Source organism: Mustela erminea, chromosome 17, assembly GCF_009829155.1.
Source record: "Mustela erminea isolate mMusErm1 chromosome 17, mMusErm1.Pri, whole genome shotgun sequence".
Classification (NCBI taxonomy): domain Eukaryota; kingdom Metazoa; phylum Chordata; class Mammalia; order Carnivora; family Mustelidae; genus Mustela; species Mustela erminea.
The window spans coordinates 191,028-207,294 of NC_045630.1; the positions used below are offsets into that span (position 1 = coordinate 191,028).

At 52.6% G+C, this 16,267-nt stretch overlaps 1 protein-coding gene across 5 annotated transcripts in view; it reads right to left on the reverse strand.

Moving 5' to 3' along the window:
* The window catches only part of ADCY10 (adenylate cyclase 10), a 69,405-nt gene that overhangs the window by 4,863 nt on the left and 48,275 nt on the right, over window positions 1-16,267 (reverse strand). For 4 of the 5 annotated variants that reach the window (XM_032318042.1, XM_032318046.1, XM_032318043.1 and 1 more), the window contains 10 exons: window positions 12,679-12,748; window positions 12,189-12,420; window positions 10,287-10,394; window positions 9,805-9,980; window positions 6,642-6,798; window positions 3,481-3,685; window positions 3,306-3,402; window positions 2,297-2,412; window positions 1,412-1,529; window positions 167-307 (listed from right to left, as the gene is read on the reverse strand). In XM_032318042.1, the coding sequence (XP_032173933.1) occupies window positions 167-307; window positions 1,412-1,529; window positions 2,297-2,412; window positions 3,306-3,402; window positions 3,481-3,685; window positions 6,642-6,798; window positions 9,805-9,980; window positions 10,287-10,394; window positions 12,189-12,420; window positions 12,679-12,748 (1,420 nt within the window). The remainder of the gene's footprint in view (window positions 1-166; window positions 308-1,411; window positions 1,530-2,296; window positions 2,413-3,305; window positions 3,403-3,480; window positions 3,686-6,641; window positions 6,799-9,804; window positions 9,981-10,286; window positions 10,395-12,188; window positions 12,421-12,678; window positions 12,749-16,267) is intronic. The other variant, XM_032318044.1, reaches the window with a different exon arrangement.

Consider the following 16,267-nt stretch of genomic DNA (forward strand, 5'->3'; position numbering starts at 1 on the left):
ACATTAGCAACCAGTCATTTAACTCTTTGGGCTGTTTTAAAGCAAAGGCAGTCGGACGCTTGGGGCTATAAACCCAGAACTTAGACACTGCTCCAAGTCCGGAGAGAGGTGGCCTAGGCCAGTGCTGCTCCAAGTGGGGGCCACAGACTGGGGTCACCAGTGTCACCTGATGTTCTTTAGAAAGGCAGGCTCGCAGGTCCCAGCCACACCTGCTGAATGACACACGGGGGAGGGGGCAGGACGCCGTGTGGTCGAGTGTGAACCAGCTGTGCCCACTGAAGTGGACAAGCCCTGGCCTAGGCCACAGCTGTGGAGAGGAGATAGAGCAGAATAAAAATTAGGATGAGTTTTGGACCTTAGATTCCTTGACTGTTCACGCACATGGGCAAGCTGTCTTGACTCTTTGGACCTGGAAGGGTAGTTAAGTTTTAGAGTTTGATTTCCCCAGGGAGTTTGTAACTGCGTTCTCCTCAATCTGGGAACGGCTCTGGTGTGGGACACTTTGCCTAGGAATGCCCCCTGCTGCCAGGTAGTCTCAGCACGACGCTGACAGACTGGACTAGAGGAAAGTGTGGAGGAGACAGGAAGTGGACGGGGCGACGTGGGGAATCGCTGGGGAGGACGTCCAAGAACGTTCTGGAACCTTGCTGCTGATCTGCTTCCTTGAAGCTAGGACGGTAGCTGCAGCTTTCCTCAGGGAAAACCTTGACGCGTTAAAGGCGTGAAGCCCCAGGCTCGGTGGGTTAATGGGTCACCAAGGGTGCTGCTTCCCCTCCCGCCGTTGCCTTCCGTGCGTGGGAGCCCCGCGACCTGTCCTCCCCTGCTTCCCTCACTGCTCCAGGGTCCGGAGGGACGGGTGGTCGGTGACAGTGGGACCTGAGCTGGGCGGGGTAGCCGAGGACCTGGCCCTCTCTGTCCCGAGAGGCAGGGCAGCCCACCGGGAGCGTCATGCAGCATCTCTTTGCCACGTGGGGGCCAGAGGCCTGTCTCACTGTGGCAGGACGGCGGCCTTCCAGAGCTGCCTGCTGAGGAGTGGGCAGGTCTGATGCTGGGGTTCAGAACTAGGATGCCCACCCCACTGCAGACAGCGGCCCGCGTCACTCCATCTCGGTGGGGCAAATGGTGCTGTTAGGCATCTTCCTCAAGCCCCAGACCCTCCGAGAAGCAAGGCTTCTTCCTCTCTCCTCACCACACCTGTTGCACTGAACACAGCCCAGGGGGCCTTGCCTGGGGGGTGATGAACTAGGGGACCTCCAAGGCCCCTTCCAGTGGGAGCCCACGCTGCCACCTTCAATCTAGCTCACGTATAAATTGTAAATTCTTTTTCTTTTCTTTTTTAATCTCCTAGAAGTCTTCTTCAGGGTTCAACCTGTTCAAATTCGGGACTTCGGTGATAGGCGACCCCCGTTACCAGATAGCCACGGAGGAGTAGAGACCCAGGAGGATGCCGCTCTGGAACTTGAGGATTCTGTTGTCTTCGTTCTGGCGTATGAATTCCAAACATTCTTCAAACGTCTTATAAACAAACCCTAAAGAAGAGAGAAGCAGAAGAGCTCTGGTGGTGGGATGGGGTGGTCCTGCTGTAGCCTAGAGCCCCCAGGGGAACTTCCTGCCTGTGGGGAGAGCCCACAACCTCTGTTTACTTTATGAATCGAGAGGGCCCTGTGGCAGGCCACAAGCTCGAGACCACACTGCCCAGAGGCCCAGCTCCCAAGCGAGCCCAGGCGGCAGTGCGGTCTGAGCCAGCCGTCCCCCGGCAGCCCTGCTGGAGTTGGCCTGAGTGCGGCCCGGGGCCTGCCGTCTCCCCACCCTTGCCTCCCCGCTTGGCCGCAGCATCTGTATCCCTTCCCAGAATCCCATGGTGGGGACCGAATGCCAGCTTGGCTCCCCGCAGTTCACTGTGGAGCTTCTTTTCCAAACCTGCAAAGCTACCAGTGCCCGGACCCATGAGCCCTCCTGCCCTTTGTCCTAAAGCACGAAGTCTTTAGCATGTCCTACTACCAAGTCCTGTAGAAAAGGCGCACAGAAGACACTGTCGGTCCCTGCACTGGGGCGAGGTTGGTCTCACCCTTCAACGGGCAGCTCACACCCACGGTTTGTGTCCTCGGGACTGAACTGTCCTCCCCGACCTCCCAGATGGCTCCTCAGCTCTCCCACCACGCTCTGCCCTTCCCAGGCCTGGAGGTCTTTCCAGCCCGAAGCCCAGTGGTCTCGAGACCCCAGCCCTGACCACGGCCGCACCCCACGGCCCACCCACCGCCTCCCGCTTCCCTGCACATCCCCAAGCCACATGTACCGGAATAAAGCATGATGTCCAGGCAGACAAAGTAGAAGAATGCCTTGCTGAAGATGTGCTCCTCTGTTACCGAGAGGTCCCACAGCCACCCCAGCACCTGGATCAGTTGCTTGTTTCTGCGGCAGAGGAAGGAGGTGAGGCCAGGAGGTGCTGGAGGACAGCACGGAGCAGACTGCCGGCCTTGCTTCCATGGTGCCCACGACTCCAGGCCCACATGGCCCCAACGCAGATTTCAGACCCACCCCCAAATCTCAGATGGGCTCTTTGCTTAAACTGTTGTCCCAGACCTTTGTATCAGGGCAACCAGAGTCAGGCCATGTCAGCTGGAGCTTCTGGCCCTGGTGCTCTTCTCTGAGCATTTGCCTTCCCTGTGAGGCTCTGCCCTTTCCCTCCAGAGAAAGCCTGATCCCCACAGCAGCATGGCTGACGGACCCTCCTGCAGTCACTGGCCAGAGCAGACAGACTGGGGACGTCATATGTGCGGGGGCGCCTGACCAGCTCGGTCAGAGGAGTCTGCGACTCTTGATCTCGGAGTTGTAAGTTTGAGCCCACGTTGGATGTAGAGAGTACTTTAAAGAATAATAACATCTTAAAAAGAAAAAAAAAAAAAGAACGCTGTGCAAAGAACAGGAATCCCAAGGACTAGGAGCGTCCGTTGCATCTTACTGTAAACCCTGGTCCTTTGCCACCCAATGGCCAGGGTAAAGCGAGCCCAGGGAGCTCAATGACCATGGCTTCCTCCCTCTAGTTCTGAAAAATGCTTTCAGCTAAATACCTGCTTTTCTTTTCTTTCTTTCTTTTATTTTTTTTAAGATTTTATTTGACAGAGAGAGATGCAGTGAGAGAGGGAACACAGGTGGGGGAGTGGGTGGGGGCAGTGGGAGAGGGAGAAGCAGGCTTTCCGCCGAGCAGGGAGCCCAATGCCGGGCTCAATCCCAGGACCCGGGGATCATGACTCGAGCCGAAGGCAGAGGCTTAACCCACGGAGCCCCCAGGTGCCCCTGCATACCTGCTTTTCAAGAAGAGAGATTTGCTGAGCCAGCAGAGGACTATGTAATGTCTGTTGGGGTTCCGCAGCAGTGCCCACATCTTGTGGGCTCGAGAGCCTGGGAAGGAAACCGTTCCGGTGTACCCCAGGGTGTTACCTGTATCCCGCCTGCCCCTTCTCGCCCGACAAACCTTACCTAAGTCAATGGCCAAGTCCAAGTGACCCATTAGAAGCTTGGTGTAGCCCAGCGTATCGGCCACATAGGACACGATTTCGATGCCCACGCCTTTCAGGGGGAGGTTGAAGATCTGCTCCATGGCCATGAGTTCTTGTTTGAACCACACGCCCTGGTAGCCGGCCAGCTGGTGATGCAGCGCGTAGTCCAGGTAGGCCTTGATGATCTGAAATGGCAGCGGCAGGGCAGAGGAGGGCGACACTGAGGCGAACCGCGGCAGGAAGCCCAGGGTCGCTGCCCAGGGCTGGCCCGTGGACACATGTTTACTAAGCTTGAGGACGGAGCCGGTCCTTTGGGCGAGGCTCGGGCTGGGGGACAGACATCCGCCTGGGTCTCTGCTGCCTGTTTAGTGGACGATTCAGGACACGCTCAAGGGCTCCCACAGAGTCCTTAAGCCAAATATAAGGATGTTAATTTTGTGAACAATGAAAGCAGCGACTTCTCTATGTGACTGTACGACCGACCGCAGAGCAAAGAGCTGGGCAGGGTTCGCTCCAGGGTGCGGTACGCCTCTGGGGGAGGAATCTGAGGGACAAGGGGGACTTTACTCTTCACCTTCTTCATCTCTGTGATGTTTACTTTTTATAGCAAGGACGTCTCCTCCTGTTATTTAATAAACAAGAAAAGGGGGTTTGGCTTGTTTGCTTTCAGAAAGAGGAAAGCGTGGTTGGAACGGAATCGAGAGACCTCCCCGGAAGTCCGCTGCTCCGTGAACGATGATTTTAAGCAGTCGAGTTGCTCCAGGGTATGAAAGCTTGGTGCGGGTGAGGAGGAGGCTGCTCCTGCTCAAGAAGGTTCTGATAGACGAAGGGCTCGCAGTAAGGGCCGTCCGTGGAGAGGAATTTAGGACAAGGGGCTTCTTTCCCAGAATTCTTCAAGTCACACACTCTGTGTTACAGACAGTACTGCGGGCACCTGTGCAGCCACAAAGCCCGTCGGAGGGGTTCTGTGCTCCTGGTCTGGGCTGTGTTTGCGGCCGGGCTGCCAGAGGGGACGGGCAGCCGGAAGCTGTGGGCCAGGAGCGGACGGCCAGGACGATGACATGTCCACCGCTGTACCGGAGCCCGGGACCCCTTGGATTTGGACCCAGAGCATAGAGTCCAACTGCTTTACTTCTTGGAGAAAGTAGGAAGCTCGGAGGTTATGTGGCTTGGCAGCGGTCACACCGCGGGGAGGGGAAGTTCCGGAAATTGCTCTCTGGGGGCTCATTCTGGTCCCTTCTGGTTCCAACAGTGAGTGTCTCATCTGCTTCTGAGCACCCAGGTGACCACTTGCCAGGCTGCTCTGCCTTCCGCCACAGGCATATTTGTTAACGAGCCTCCTTGGATTCACTTTCCAGTTCTGGCTTTCCCATCGCAGTCTCCTGTCCCCCAGCGCCACCGTGTTCTTAAGAGACAGCCCCAGTGGGGAGGGGGATGAAAGGATTTCATTCACTGAACGTTTGTGGAGACCCCACTATGTGCCAGACGTTGTTACTGAAGCTCAGGACATAGAAAAGGTAACAGACGAGGACCCTGCTCGCACGGACATGGCAGGCCAGTAGTGGACGCAGGAGACGCACCAACAAGGGCGCCGACCAGATAATGTCAGCCGGCAATAAGAGCTACGAAAACGGAGGGAGGGGCTGGAGAGTCAGGGGGCCAGGTGGGCCCAGAAAGGCCTATGGAGGAGGTGACCGCAGGCTGATCAGCACAGAGCCTGGTAAAGGTCAGGGGATGGGCACTGTAGGCAAAGGAAATGTCCGCAGCAAAGATCCTACAAGGGGACTGAGCTGGATGTTTGAGGAGCCGGAAGGAGGTCTAATACGGCTGGGTTTAGTCGCCTGGGGAGCCACCGGAGGAGAATGGGCAGAGGCTGTTCTGACGGGCTTTGTAAACATTTCTGTATCCCGGGGTACGGGACGGCCCTAGTGCTGGGGACAGACTTATGGCTAGGAAGCCAAGTCCCTCCACCCTTTAGAGTGCCCTCGGCCATTTCCCTCAATTCCTGATCATCAGTCACTCCCAGAGGAAATCACTGCCCCACAAGAAACCCAGACATGATGTGCTTTTTTCTAAAGGGACCCGATCAATCTTTAGATGAAATGGCTTTAGTTTTGTGATCTTGTTTTGTCTCCTGTTTTCCACGTCTAGCTAAAGACTTCCCAGTTTATCATTTTGTCGGGGCCAAGGGCCGGTTGCTCCCAGACGGGCCATCAAAACCCAGCACATTCAAGAAAAGCTTATTTTTTAAGGCTTAAACAAATTGATTTATTTTTTAAGCTGAAATAAAATTAACATCTGGTGTTACACTAGTTTCAAGTATGGGTTCGTTACCTGTCTCTCGACTGGCCGCTTCACTAGGAAGAGAGCGACTAACAGATCCCTCTTCTGTTAAGCAGTTCCTCTGCACAACAGGGTAACACCCTTGCACCTTCCTGCTGACAGTCCTCCCTTTTGTCCCCTCAAGCCCCAACCCCTCTCCCTAGCTCCTAGAGGCCTCGGGTTGCCTCCTCGTCTTTGGAAGTTCTTGTCTCTGTGGATCCCCCCACAGACGCTATAACACTTGACTTTCTCCTGTTAATCTCACGTCAGCTGACTCTTGGTCCAGGTAGAAGGGCCCTGAAGAGTAGAGGAGCTTCCTCCTCCCCAACAGTGTGGACTCGTAGTTCTGCCTGGGGCTCCAGAGACCATTCCAGGGAGGGCACGACCCAGTCCCCGCTACTTTCAGGGTTTCAGGGCATTGCCGTGTGTGGAAAGCACAGTGCCGGCCCAAAACCACCACAGAAAATCTTCGGAGGGTGGTCCTGTCCAGCTCCTCGAGGGCGTCTCTGCCTTTCACTGTCTTTGGGCTGAGGAGCAGAAGGACTGGCCGAAGACCAAGCGTGAGCGGTCACCTGCGGCCTCTTCCTCCCTGACTCCTGGGGGGGACACGTGTGACATTCTTCCAGAAATCTCCCAACTGTCTTACCGTGAATGCCTTGCTAGTGGGGGAAAACAACCTCGGGTTGACAACGGCAAGGCCTGTGGTATCTTGTAGGTCTTCTTTAACGTGTAAGTGTCCTTTGGAACCTCCGTGATCTTGAAGAGTTTCCCTCTAAATGAGATGCAGAAATGTAAAAAGCCGCTACAAAAACACTCTACCTGGAAGTCATCTTGAGTCTCCAGGGCCGTGTTCACTTGCATCATAGCTGCCAGGTGGCTGTAATACTTGTGGTGGAAAAAATAATTTAAGCTGTAGATCTGCCAGAGCAAGGAGAAGCAGGCCGTCTGCCTGTAGAGCTGCGCCAGCCTCCTCTTCCTGTGAGAGAAAACAGACACATGGGACCGAGAAAGAAGGTGTCGTCGCCCGCGTGCTGGAAGGGAACTCGCTCCTGGCTGGGAGGTGTAAGCCGGGGGGAGCGCGAGTCCCACCTCCGGGACGAGCTGGAGAAGCCCAGGCACCTGCATTTTGCACATGGTCCCCCACGAATCGGGGCGAAGTACCGACTTTGTGAGGATCGATTAAGATAATTTATGCAAGTCACCTGTCCCTTGTCAGGTCATCGCTACTTAAATGAAGTTATCTTAGAAGCAAATTTATATAATTCATCCCATTGGATTCTGAGAACAAGCCTAGAAGCAAAGGAGAAATAACCCCATTTTACGCAAGCAACTGAGACTCCGACAGTTAAACGACTAACCCACAGTCACACAGCCAGAAGTGGCAGGGCTCTGTCCCCTTCAGCCTGGCCACTCCAGGGCGTCCTGTCCTCCAGTGAGATCACTGCTGGGAGCTGGGCCTCAGCGCTCAACGAAGGAAATGAATATTTTTCACAGTCGCATTCTGCCATGACCTGAATTCATACGTTGAGTCCTAACCCCCAAAGTGAGGGTAACAGGAGGTAGCCCTTTGGAAGGGGATTAGGTCATGAGGGTAGAGCCCTCACGAAGGGGGCTGGGCTCTTATAAAAGAGACCCCAGAGCTCCCCAGCCCCTTCCCACCATATGAAGATAAAAACGTCTGTGACCTGAAGAGGCCCTTCTCTGACGACGCCCTGCGTTTGGGTCTCTGACCTCAGACGGGAGCAATACGGTTCTGCTCATTAGAAGCCAGCCAGTCCGCGGCGTTCCTCTACAACACCCGAGTGGATGAAGGCACGTCACGGGAGGCAGGGAACCGCCTGTGCCGGAGGGTGTGCAAGGGGGGACGCAGGAGCGCCTGCGCACAGCGTGTGGGGTCCCAGTCGGCTTCAACAAGCCGTTCGCCCGGTGGTGGAGCCAACAGTCCCTTCTCGGGGATCGAAACGCGAACCTTACCTTTATGATAAGCGAGCTGGCTGCAACATTAGTGAGTTAACAAAGCCCAGAATTTAGGAATTAATGACATTGAATCTGTTATGCAAATTATTTTTTAAAGCCTCCCAGGAAACAAGGTAGAATCCCTCACAGTGTAAGACAGTCATGAGGGCCACAGAAACCGACACTAACATTGCTTCTTGTCCTCGTTTTGAGATCAGAGCCCTTTGACTGGCTGGTGTTGCAAGCCCACCGCTCTGCGGTTTCCTCCTCCCAGCACCCCCCCCTTTACCTCATGCAGGGAACTTCTTACTCCTGTGACAAACAGGACTGTTAAGGACCAGGGCCAGATTTCGGGAATGAACATGGGAGATGCCCAGTTAAATTTGCATTTCAAAACAATCAATGATTTGTTGAGAGTGCATGTGATCAAAATATTTGTGTGACATGTATGCATCCTAAAAAATACTCGGGCTCCTGGTTTCAGCTCAGGCAGTGATCCTGAGAGCGTGGGATCAGGCCCCGCACTCGGCTGGGCCCCGTGCTGAGCATGGCTCCTGCTTAAGAGGGGGTTAAGCTGCCTCTGCCTTCGGCTCAGGTCATGATCTCAGGGTCCTGAGGTCGAGCCCCGCCTCAGGCTCTCTGCTCAGCGGGGAGCCTGCTGCCCCCCCCACCGCCCCCACCCCCGCCGCTCTGCCTACTTGTGATCTTTCTCTCTCTAAAAATAAATAAAATCTTTTTTAAAAAAAGACTCTCTCCTTCTCCTTCTCCCTCCGGCCTCCCCCTCACGCACACTCATCTTTTCTGTCTTAAAAAAAAAATCTCCTCTGACCTTCGACGTGAACTCGGCAAGCAGGCTGTGCTTGATCACACAATCCACCAGTGACCCAAACTCTGATTCCCTCCTACCTCTTAGAGAGATCTCTGCTGAACTCTCCCAGCCCCTCCCTACTGGTGTCTCCTGAGACGGGGCCACCGTTCCCAGGAGCCTGTCCCTAACCTGCAAAGGAGCTCATTTCCACTCCAGGCTCCCCCACGCATCAGGGAGCACTTCTGGGGGAAGGCAGTGGGCTCGGAGGGGTGCGTAGCAACGAGCTCCTAGAAATAGATGTTTGCATCTCAGGCAGAACCTGGAGGGATATTGCTCCAGCCTCTCTCAGCGCCAGAGAGGTGTCCTCTGTCAGCCCTGCAGATGCCCAGCGAGGTGGCATTCCCCTTGGCGCCGAATGGATAGGCGGAATACATCCAAACGCTTTTGTTGTGGGACATTCCAAACATACACACAGTAAAGCAGAAAAATATCATGAACTACGTGCACGGAACACCCGGCTTCAACGACTCCGAACCCAGGACCTGAACTCACACGCTGAGATCGAGGCCTGAGCTGAGATCAAGGGTCAGATGCTTAAGTGACTGAGCCACACAGGGTCCCTCCCTCCCCCGCCATTTTAATTGTTTATCGTTTTTTATAGGTACAATTTACATCCATTGAGAAGTATAAATCTTGCCGGTTTAATCTTGACCGATGGCTACGCCCCTCACATCCCCACATCCGCCTCCAAATCCGTACATGGGTGGGAGGTCTGTCCTCTGGCCAAGGTCTTTGGGACCTTCTACTGCAGTCTGGGCAGGGACGACGCCCCGTGTGGTGTCTGCACCCCCGGCTGGAAAAGGGCCTGAGACTGAGGCCCCTGAGGAGCAGCTTCCTCGGTGCCCCCGGCTTCCGGGAAACATGGCGCGTTGGAGGGATGGAAGGGACTCACCGGGGCAGGGCGCCGGCGCTCGGCTTGCGAGGGGCTCCCTGCCTTCCCCTTCACAAAAGCTGCTGGGACGTGATTGGGGCAACGCCACCTTGCCTGGGAGCCCCTCACTCCCTGACTGGCCCCCCCGGGCACCAGAGAGCCTCAGGGCACGGCCGCCAGGCCTTCCCGCACCCATTAGAGGCCCAGGCTTTGGGGGCTGGTGGCGTGTGTGCAAGTCTCTCTCCTGGGGACTGAGACCTCGAGCTCGTCCCAGCTCAGTCCCTTACCCTGGAGGCGAGCTCTCTTGGGCCTGCTGATCCGCGTAGTAGAAGTGTCTGTTTTTCTCCACGTGGGTGTGAAGAAACAGGGAGATTAAGTTGTAGGGGAAGACCCTGTTGAGGAGCCTCAGGGCCTTGCGCAGCATCTTCTTGGCAAGCACCATCTGGCCCATGTTGAAACAGACCTACGGGGAGAAGGGAGCGGGACGGCGTTCACGTCCACGGCTGGAGCTTGTTGGAGAACTTTCGTGACGATGTCCCCCATGAAGACGAGGAGGAGCTGCCGGCGAGCGAGGCCGCAGGCCGGAGCAGCCAGACCTGAGGTTCTGCCGTCGGTCCGCCCGGGGCCAGTGGCTGGAGGGCGGCTGGAGGAAGGGCAGGGAGGGCTTCTGCTGCTTCTGTCGACCGCCCCTGGGACCGCCGACACGGGACCGTGTGTCGACCGCCCCTGGGACCGCCGACACGGGACCGTGTGTGTCGCGGCGTCTTACCTGACCTTTGAGGCTGTAAAAGGCCGCGGCCTCAAAAGTGTGACTCCAGGATGTGTCGTCCTTGAGCATTTTCAGCAACCGCTCTCCCTCCTTCAAGTACAGGTGCGCCTGCAGCGGCGGAGGGGCACGAGCGTCCGTTCAGCGGGGGTCCGGCCACAGGGGTCCGCCCGGCCTCGACCGAATAAGCAAGAGCGGCTGCCGTGGCAGGACCCCTTCCGCCCCCAGCCCCGGCTCCGGAGCTGGGCCTCCCGGCTGGAGGCAGCCCTGGGTGGGTCAAGCCCCTGCTGAAGATCCTGGCCACCGGATCACTCGCTCCAGGGGATGGAGCCAGGGCAATTTCCTCCTCTGAGTAACTCCACCCCCGATGGCCCCTAATTCCAGCAATGTGTGCCCTGCCCCCCATGGTGTCCCCACGTCTATGAGAAGCTGATCTCCACTTCTGGAACAAGTTAGCAAGGCCCTGAGCAACTCTGCCTACCTCATTTATGACTTACTCGGACGTGGTTAGACAGGACGGCCTTAGTACACGTGAGCACCAAGGCAAGGTCAGATTTGAAGAGTAAAATAAGGGAAGGTGATATCCTCAACTGTCACATAGTCCAAGGTGGGAGAGAGAGGCAGAAGAGGGAATGTGAGTTGACCCGAACCTACTAGATTATTTCTGATGGGAGACAGGATGCAAATGGCACATTCCGGGTGACCTGCACGGGGCTCTGCTTCCCTTCTCTGTCTTCCTGGCCATCCCCACTCCCTGCTGACTGAGGGGGCGCTTCGCAAGTCGGTCCTCGGGGCCACTTAAACCTTCTATTCTTGGGACTCACTGACCATATCCCCTTGTCCATATGTCTCTGAGTGTGTATATGTACATAAATTAATACGCATAGTGATACCTCATATGCGTGGATGACTTTCATCTTTAACATAAATTTGAGAGAGCTAGGGCTTACCAACATTTTTAATGGTTTAATTTTAAAATTTCATAAAAATCTAAGGTATGAGGGTCGATTAGGCTGCTGTGGTTGTAAATATGGAAGAGACCACCGGTGTAGACAGGAACCGCAGGCCTGTCTACTCAGAAATGGGGGTCAGATGGAACAAGGCTGGGGGCGTTTCCTACAGTGAGATCATGCAAGGCCAGTCTAGCTAGCTGCGCTACGGAAAGTGGTCTCCGGTCAAGTATGTTGGAGAAACACAGAACTACCCAGATCCTCTAGACGATTACACATGTCTTAGCATATTAAGTCCACGAAATATTTGCAGGAAAGAAACCTATGTAGGTATTCAGCTCAGTGCTTCCCAACTTACTTAAGAATGAATTCTTATTTCATTATACATTGAACCCCCACATTTCTAAGGACACATTGCCCTGGAATATTATTTACAATTATCCCGGGGAACACTAGTGTTTTGGGGATCTAAAGGAAATGCATGATAATATAGCACAAATGACACGAGGACCAAAGTGGGTGAGCTCCTTTGGGGACCACAAGACAAAAACCAGATCTGTGCTCATCCAAAGACCTATAGGTGTTTGTGCTCACAGGTGTTTAGGAAAGAAAGAAGGTCGGTGCCACGGGACATTACTGAGGAAGCCTCTGCTGAAACGGCAGCATCGATACATTTTGGGGATGAGATAGGACGTCTACCCCCTTCCCATCGAGGTAGACAGTTCCTGGCACGTTTCTTCTAAACAGTGTGTGATGCTCGCTGCAATTTCTGCTTTCATCTCTCAATCTCAGGTCATTTCCCTTCTCAGGGTTCGATTTTCAGAGGAAAGGGGAGCCAGCAGGTGTCAAGAACATGAAGTGCGACAGGAGAACCCTAGAGCTGCCCTTCAGGTGCTGTGGTCTCTGAACTGTCTCAAAGGCAGGGTGGGGGGCTGGCGAGGGGGGAACACCTTACCATGTAATTGTCACCCAAGATGAGATAAGCAGATGTAATTTCTAGGAAGTAATATAAGGCTTTGTTGTTTTCTCCCAAAGCCAGAAAATGGTGGGCCAGAGGCATGATGACCATCTCTACGATCTCCTCACACTGGCATGACTCCAGAGGAATGATGTCTTCTTCAGGCATCTTCATTTTTGTTATGATGACATCAAAGAAACTCAAGATCTTTTCTCTTATTTCTTCAGGACTGTCCAAATGCAGAAGTAAGTAGGAGGAATAAGTGGTAGCCACGCTTCGCTTTCGATGTGAAAATATCTTTAAAAACTAATAAAAGAACAAGGTAACCCTGACATAGATGCCATCGACCAAACTCACCATGCACACACCCCGACATGTCCCCACTCGCACCAAAGAGGCCGAAAAGAACTGACCAGACAGAAGATTTTAACAGTATTCTGTGCTGAATGACAAATGTTTATGCCTAAGCAATTACGTATGCCTGTACCTGAGATTTTCAGAAAATATCTCCGATTTCTTAGGAGTCTCTATTTTGGAAAAGGTGATCTCTTCTTCAGCTAGAAAATAAACAAAGAAATGAGTCGTGTGCGTCACGACGTGTTCCCTGTGGGAGAAATGTCGGGTCCACCACCGACTCTCGCTGCCCCTCTCCTGACACAGCGCAGGCTGCCCACACAGACGCCGCAGGGGAGCCCTCGCGATCGTCTAGGATGGAATTCTGTCAGGCGTGCTGTGTGGCGCCTGTGAGCGGAGATGGCCTGGTACCGCCTCCACTCTTTCCTTCTGCCAGAGAGCAAATAATTGTGAGTATCTCAGGGACGACAAAAGGACAGAATGGAAGCAGCTTGTGCCCCTGATTTACTGTGTTCAAGACCGCTTGTCAGAACTTTCACTGGATCATTACGTGTGCAGGAGGAAAACGATTCTCTTGTGTCATTGCGGAGGACGGAAGAACTTCCTCTGCCCCTCAGGGTCCTTCTAGCTGAACTAAGTCAGACTGACGTGAAACAGATTAACAGGGGAATCAAATTTAATTGATGTCATTAAGGGGAACCCATGCAGACATGGAAATTCCAAAGACAGGGAGGAGACATAAAGCTTACAAGAGCCAAGGACAAGGGGTCGGGGGCCAGGGGGTGTCCTGAGGATACAAAGCGAGGGAAGACCATTAGCAAGAAGGTGAGAGGAGATGTTTGGAAACAAAGGGCGTCTTCTTATGCAGGGAGGCGTCTTAGGTCAGGAGGAATCCCTGTTTGAAACTCTGTCTTGCTGGTAAAGCAGGCCGTGGAGGGGCAGGGGAAGAGCTTTCTCTGAATCTGCTGGATCTGGGTGGCTTTTAATTCAAAACGATGTTTGTGCAAAACGGCCCATGTCAGAGGGACCTGCGGTGGCTCCGAGAGTGTTAAACCACTGCAGTGTTGGGGCTGGTTATAGATGCTAACATTATCCTAATTTACCCTGCAGCAACTACAACTGTGAATAAAGGGTCTGATTCCAGTGGAGAAAGATTAAGTACATACTTCAAAGGCTACCTAAAGGGCAGAGAGCTTTGAACTCAAAACCTTCCGTCTCTCCAGACTCCAAGAGGTTAGAAAATTCCCTAATGATCTTAAAACAGAAACAAACGAGGAAGGTCGGATCTTCCCCATGCAGAGGGAAGGAAGAGCCCTGGGCAGGGGAAGGGACTGTCTCAGACTGCCTGTCAGGGATGGCGATAGGACTGGAATCGAGGTCTCCCAGCTCCAAGGCCAACGCATTACTCCACCGATCTTTCGATTTCTAAACAGGCAGTTTAAGCATCCAGTTCTCATCTTCTTTTGAAAGCCTTCTGTGCCCTCGTCCCCATGGATTTAGGGCCCCGACTCCCCTGTGCCCTGTGCAGAGCTCCGTCATGGTCCTACTGTCACACTGTGTGGGAATAATTGCCCACCTCTCCCCCCAGACTGCCAGCTAGTGTATTCCCAGTGACGAGATGCGGAATAAATTGAATGATGCCTTTTCCTTCTACTCTTCTGAAATTGGTCCTGTAAAGGTTGCCTGTGGCTACCACGTTGCCAGATCCAAAGTCCGCGTTTGTCCATGTGTTACCACACCTCTGAGCAAGCACCCAACACAATCTACTGCTCCCTCTTTTCACCAGGTTTTCTCACAGCCATTCTCTTGGTTGTTTGGTCGCTTTAGTCATCGGCCGCCCACTGTGCTGGCTCCTACTCCTCTATCAACATCCCCAGGGCTGGGGAGCCTCCCTCTGGTCCTGGGCTCCCTTCTCCATCCGCAGTTTTCCCTGGTGGCCTCCTCTGCCCATGACAATGAATTCCAGTCACATGCCCACGACTGCCAGCGGTTTAATCTCTGAGCCTGACCTCCACCCTTAACTACAGATTCATGTACCCAAATGCCTCTTTGGCAATGGCTGCTTGAACGGCTAACAGGCATTTAAAAATTAACATGATCCAAGCAGAACTCGTGGACCTCTCTTTCAACCTGTACTCTGATCTTACTAAGCATCAGAGCCATATATTGGTTTTCTTAATGGCAAAAAACCTAGGCGCTGTTTTGGATTCTTTCTTTCCCTCATCACATTCAGCCCATCATAAGTCCTGTTGACTTTCCCTCAAAACATACCTGAATCCATCTTCTTCTGTCTTTACTCTAGCACCACCCCAGTCCACCACCAAACTTTATCTGGACAAGCGTGAAACACTGACCGACCTCCCGGTCCCATCTCTGTATCTGTTCTCTACAGAGAAGACAGGATGTGTTTTTAAAAACATGACTCAGATTTCCATGCCAGAGATTGTTGGTCCGCTCTCTCAATTCTATCGTCCTTTTTCTCCTTACAAATAAAATTCAGTTTCACTCAGGGCAGCTACGTTTTCCAGCCTCCCTTGCAACTAGATATAGTCGTGCGACTAAGTTCTGCATAGGATTTCGAGACGATCCCTTAAAAGGGAAGGGGGGCATCCCTTTCTTTCTTTTTCTTTTCTTTTCTTAATTTTTAAAAAATTTATTTATTTATTTTGGTTTCTCTTCTTCTAGTGTTAAATGTAAACATGATGGTTGGAATTCCAGCAGCCATTTTCAGACCAAGAGTTTCTGATGATGATGAAGCCTTCACATTAGTCCCAATGATCAGACAAAACATTTTACATGAGAGAGAAATAAATTTAACAGTAAATAAATTAAAGCCACTCTAGCTGGGTCCTTGTCACATGTAGCCAATACTAATTCTAATTAATAAATCTCCAAAGTCTTCCAACCCCCTTAAAATAGAAGTCAGACTATTTATCAAGGCCTATAATGTTCTTTTATGGTTTTCTTAATTAATCTGTTTATTGTCTATCACATCTATCACCAACCTTCATGAAAATTCTAATATATGAGAATAGACACATGTCTATCATTTTCAGTACTATATCTCTGGCACCTAGATCACTGCCCAGCACATAGTAGATGCTCAGTAAATATTTGCAGAATATAATACACTTTTTTTTTAAGATTTTATTTATGTATTTGACAGACAGAGATTACAAGTAGACAGAGAGAGGGGAGGGGGGAAGCAGGTTCCCTGCCAAGAAGAGAGCCCGATGCGGGGCTCGATCCCAGGACCCTGAGATCATGACCTGAGCCGAAGGCAGAGGCTTAACCCACTGAGCCACCCAGGCGCCCCTATAATACACTTTTTTTTTTTAAATCAATAAGAAAAATGAAATGCTATTTCTCCTTCAACATCTGTATATATATATATATATATATATATATATATATATTTTTTTTTTTTTTTTTTTATTTTAAAGATCAGTGGTGTCTGGGTGGCTCAGTGGGTTAAGCCTCTGCCTCTGGCTCAGGTCATGATCTCAGGGTCCTGGGATCGAGTCCCGCATCGGGCTCTCTGCTCAGCAGGAAGCCTGCTTCCCTCTCTCTCTGCCTGCCTCTGTGCCTACTTGTGACCTCTCTGTCAAATAAGTAAATAAACAAATCTTAAAAAAAAAAAAAGGTTTTATTTATTTATTTGACAGAGAGAGAGCAAAAGAAGGAACACAAGTGGGGGCAGAGGGGGAAGCTGAGAGGAAACA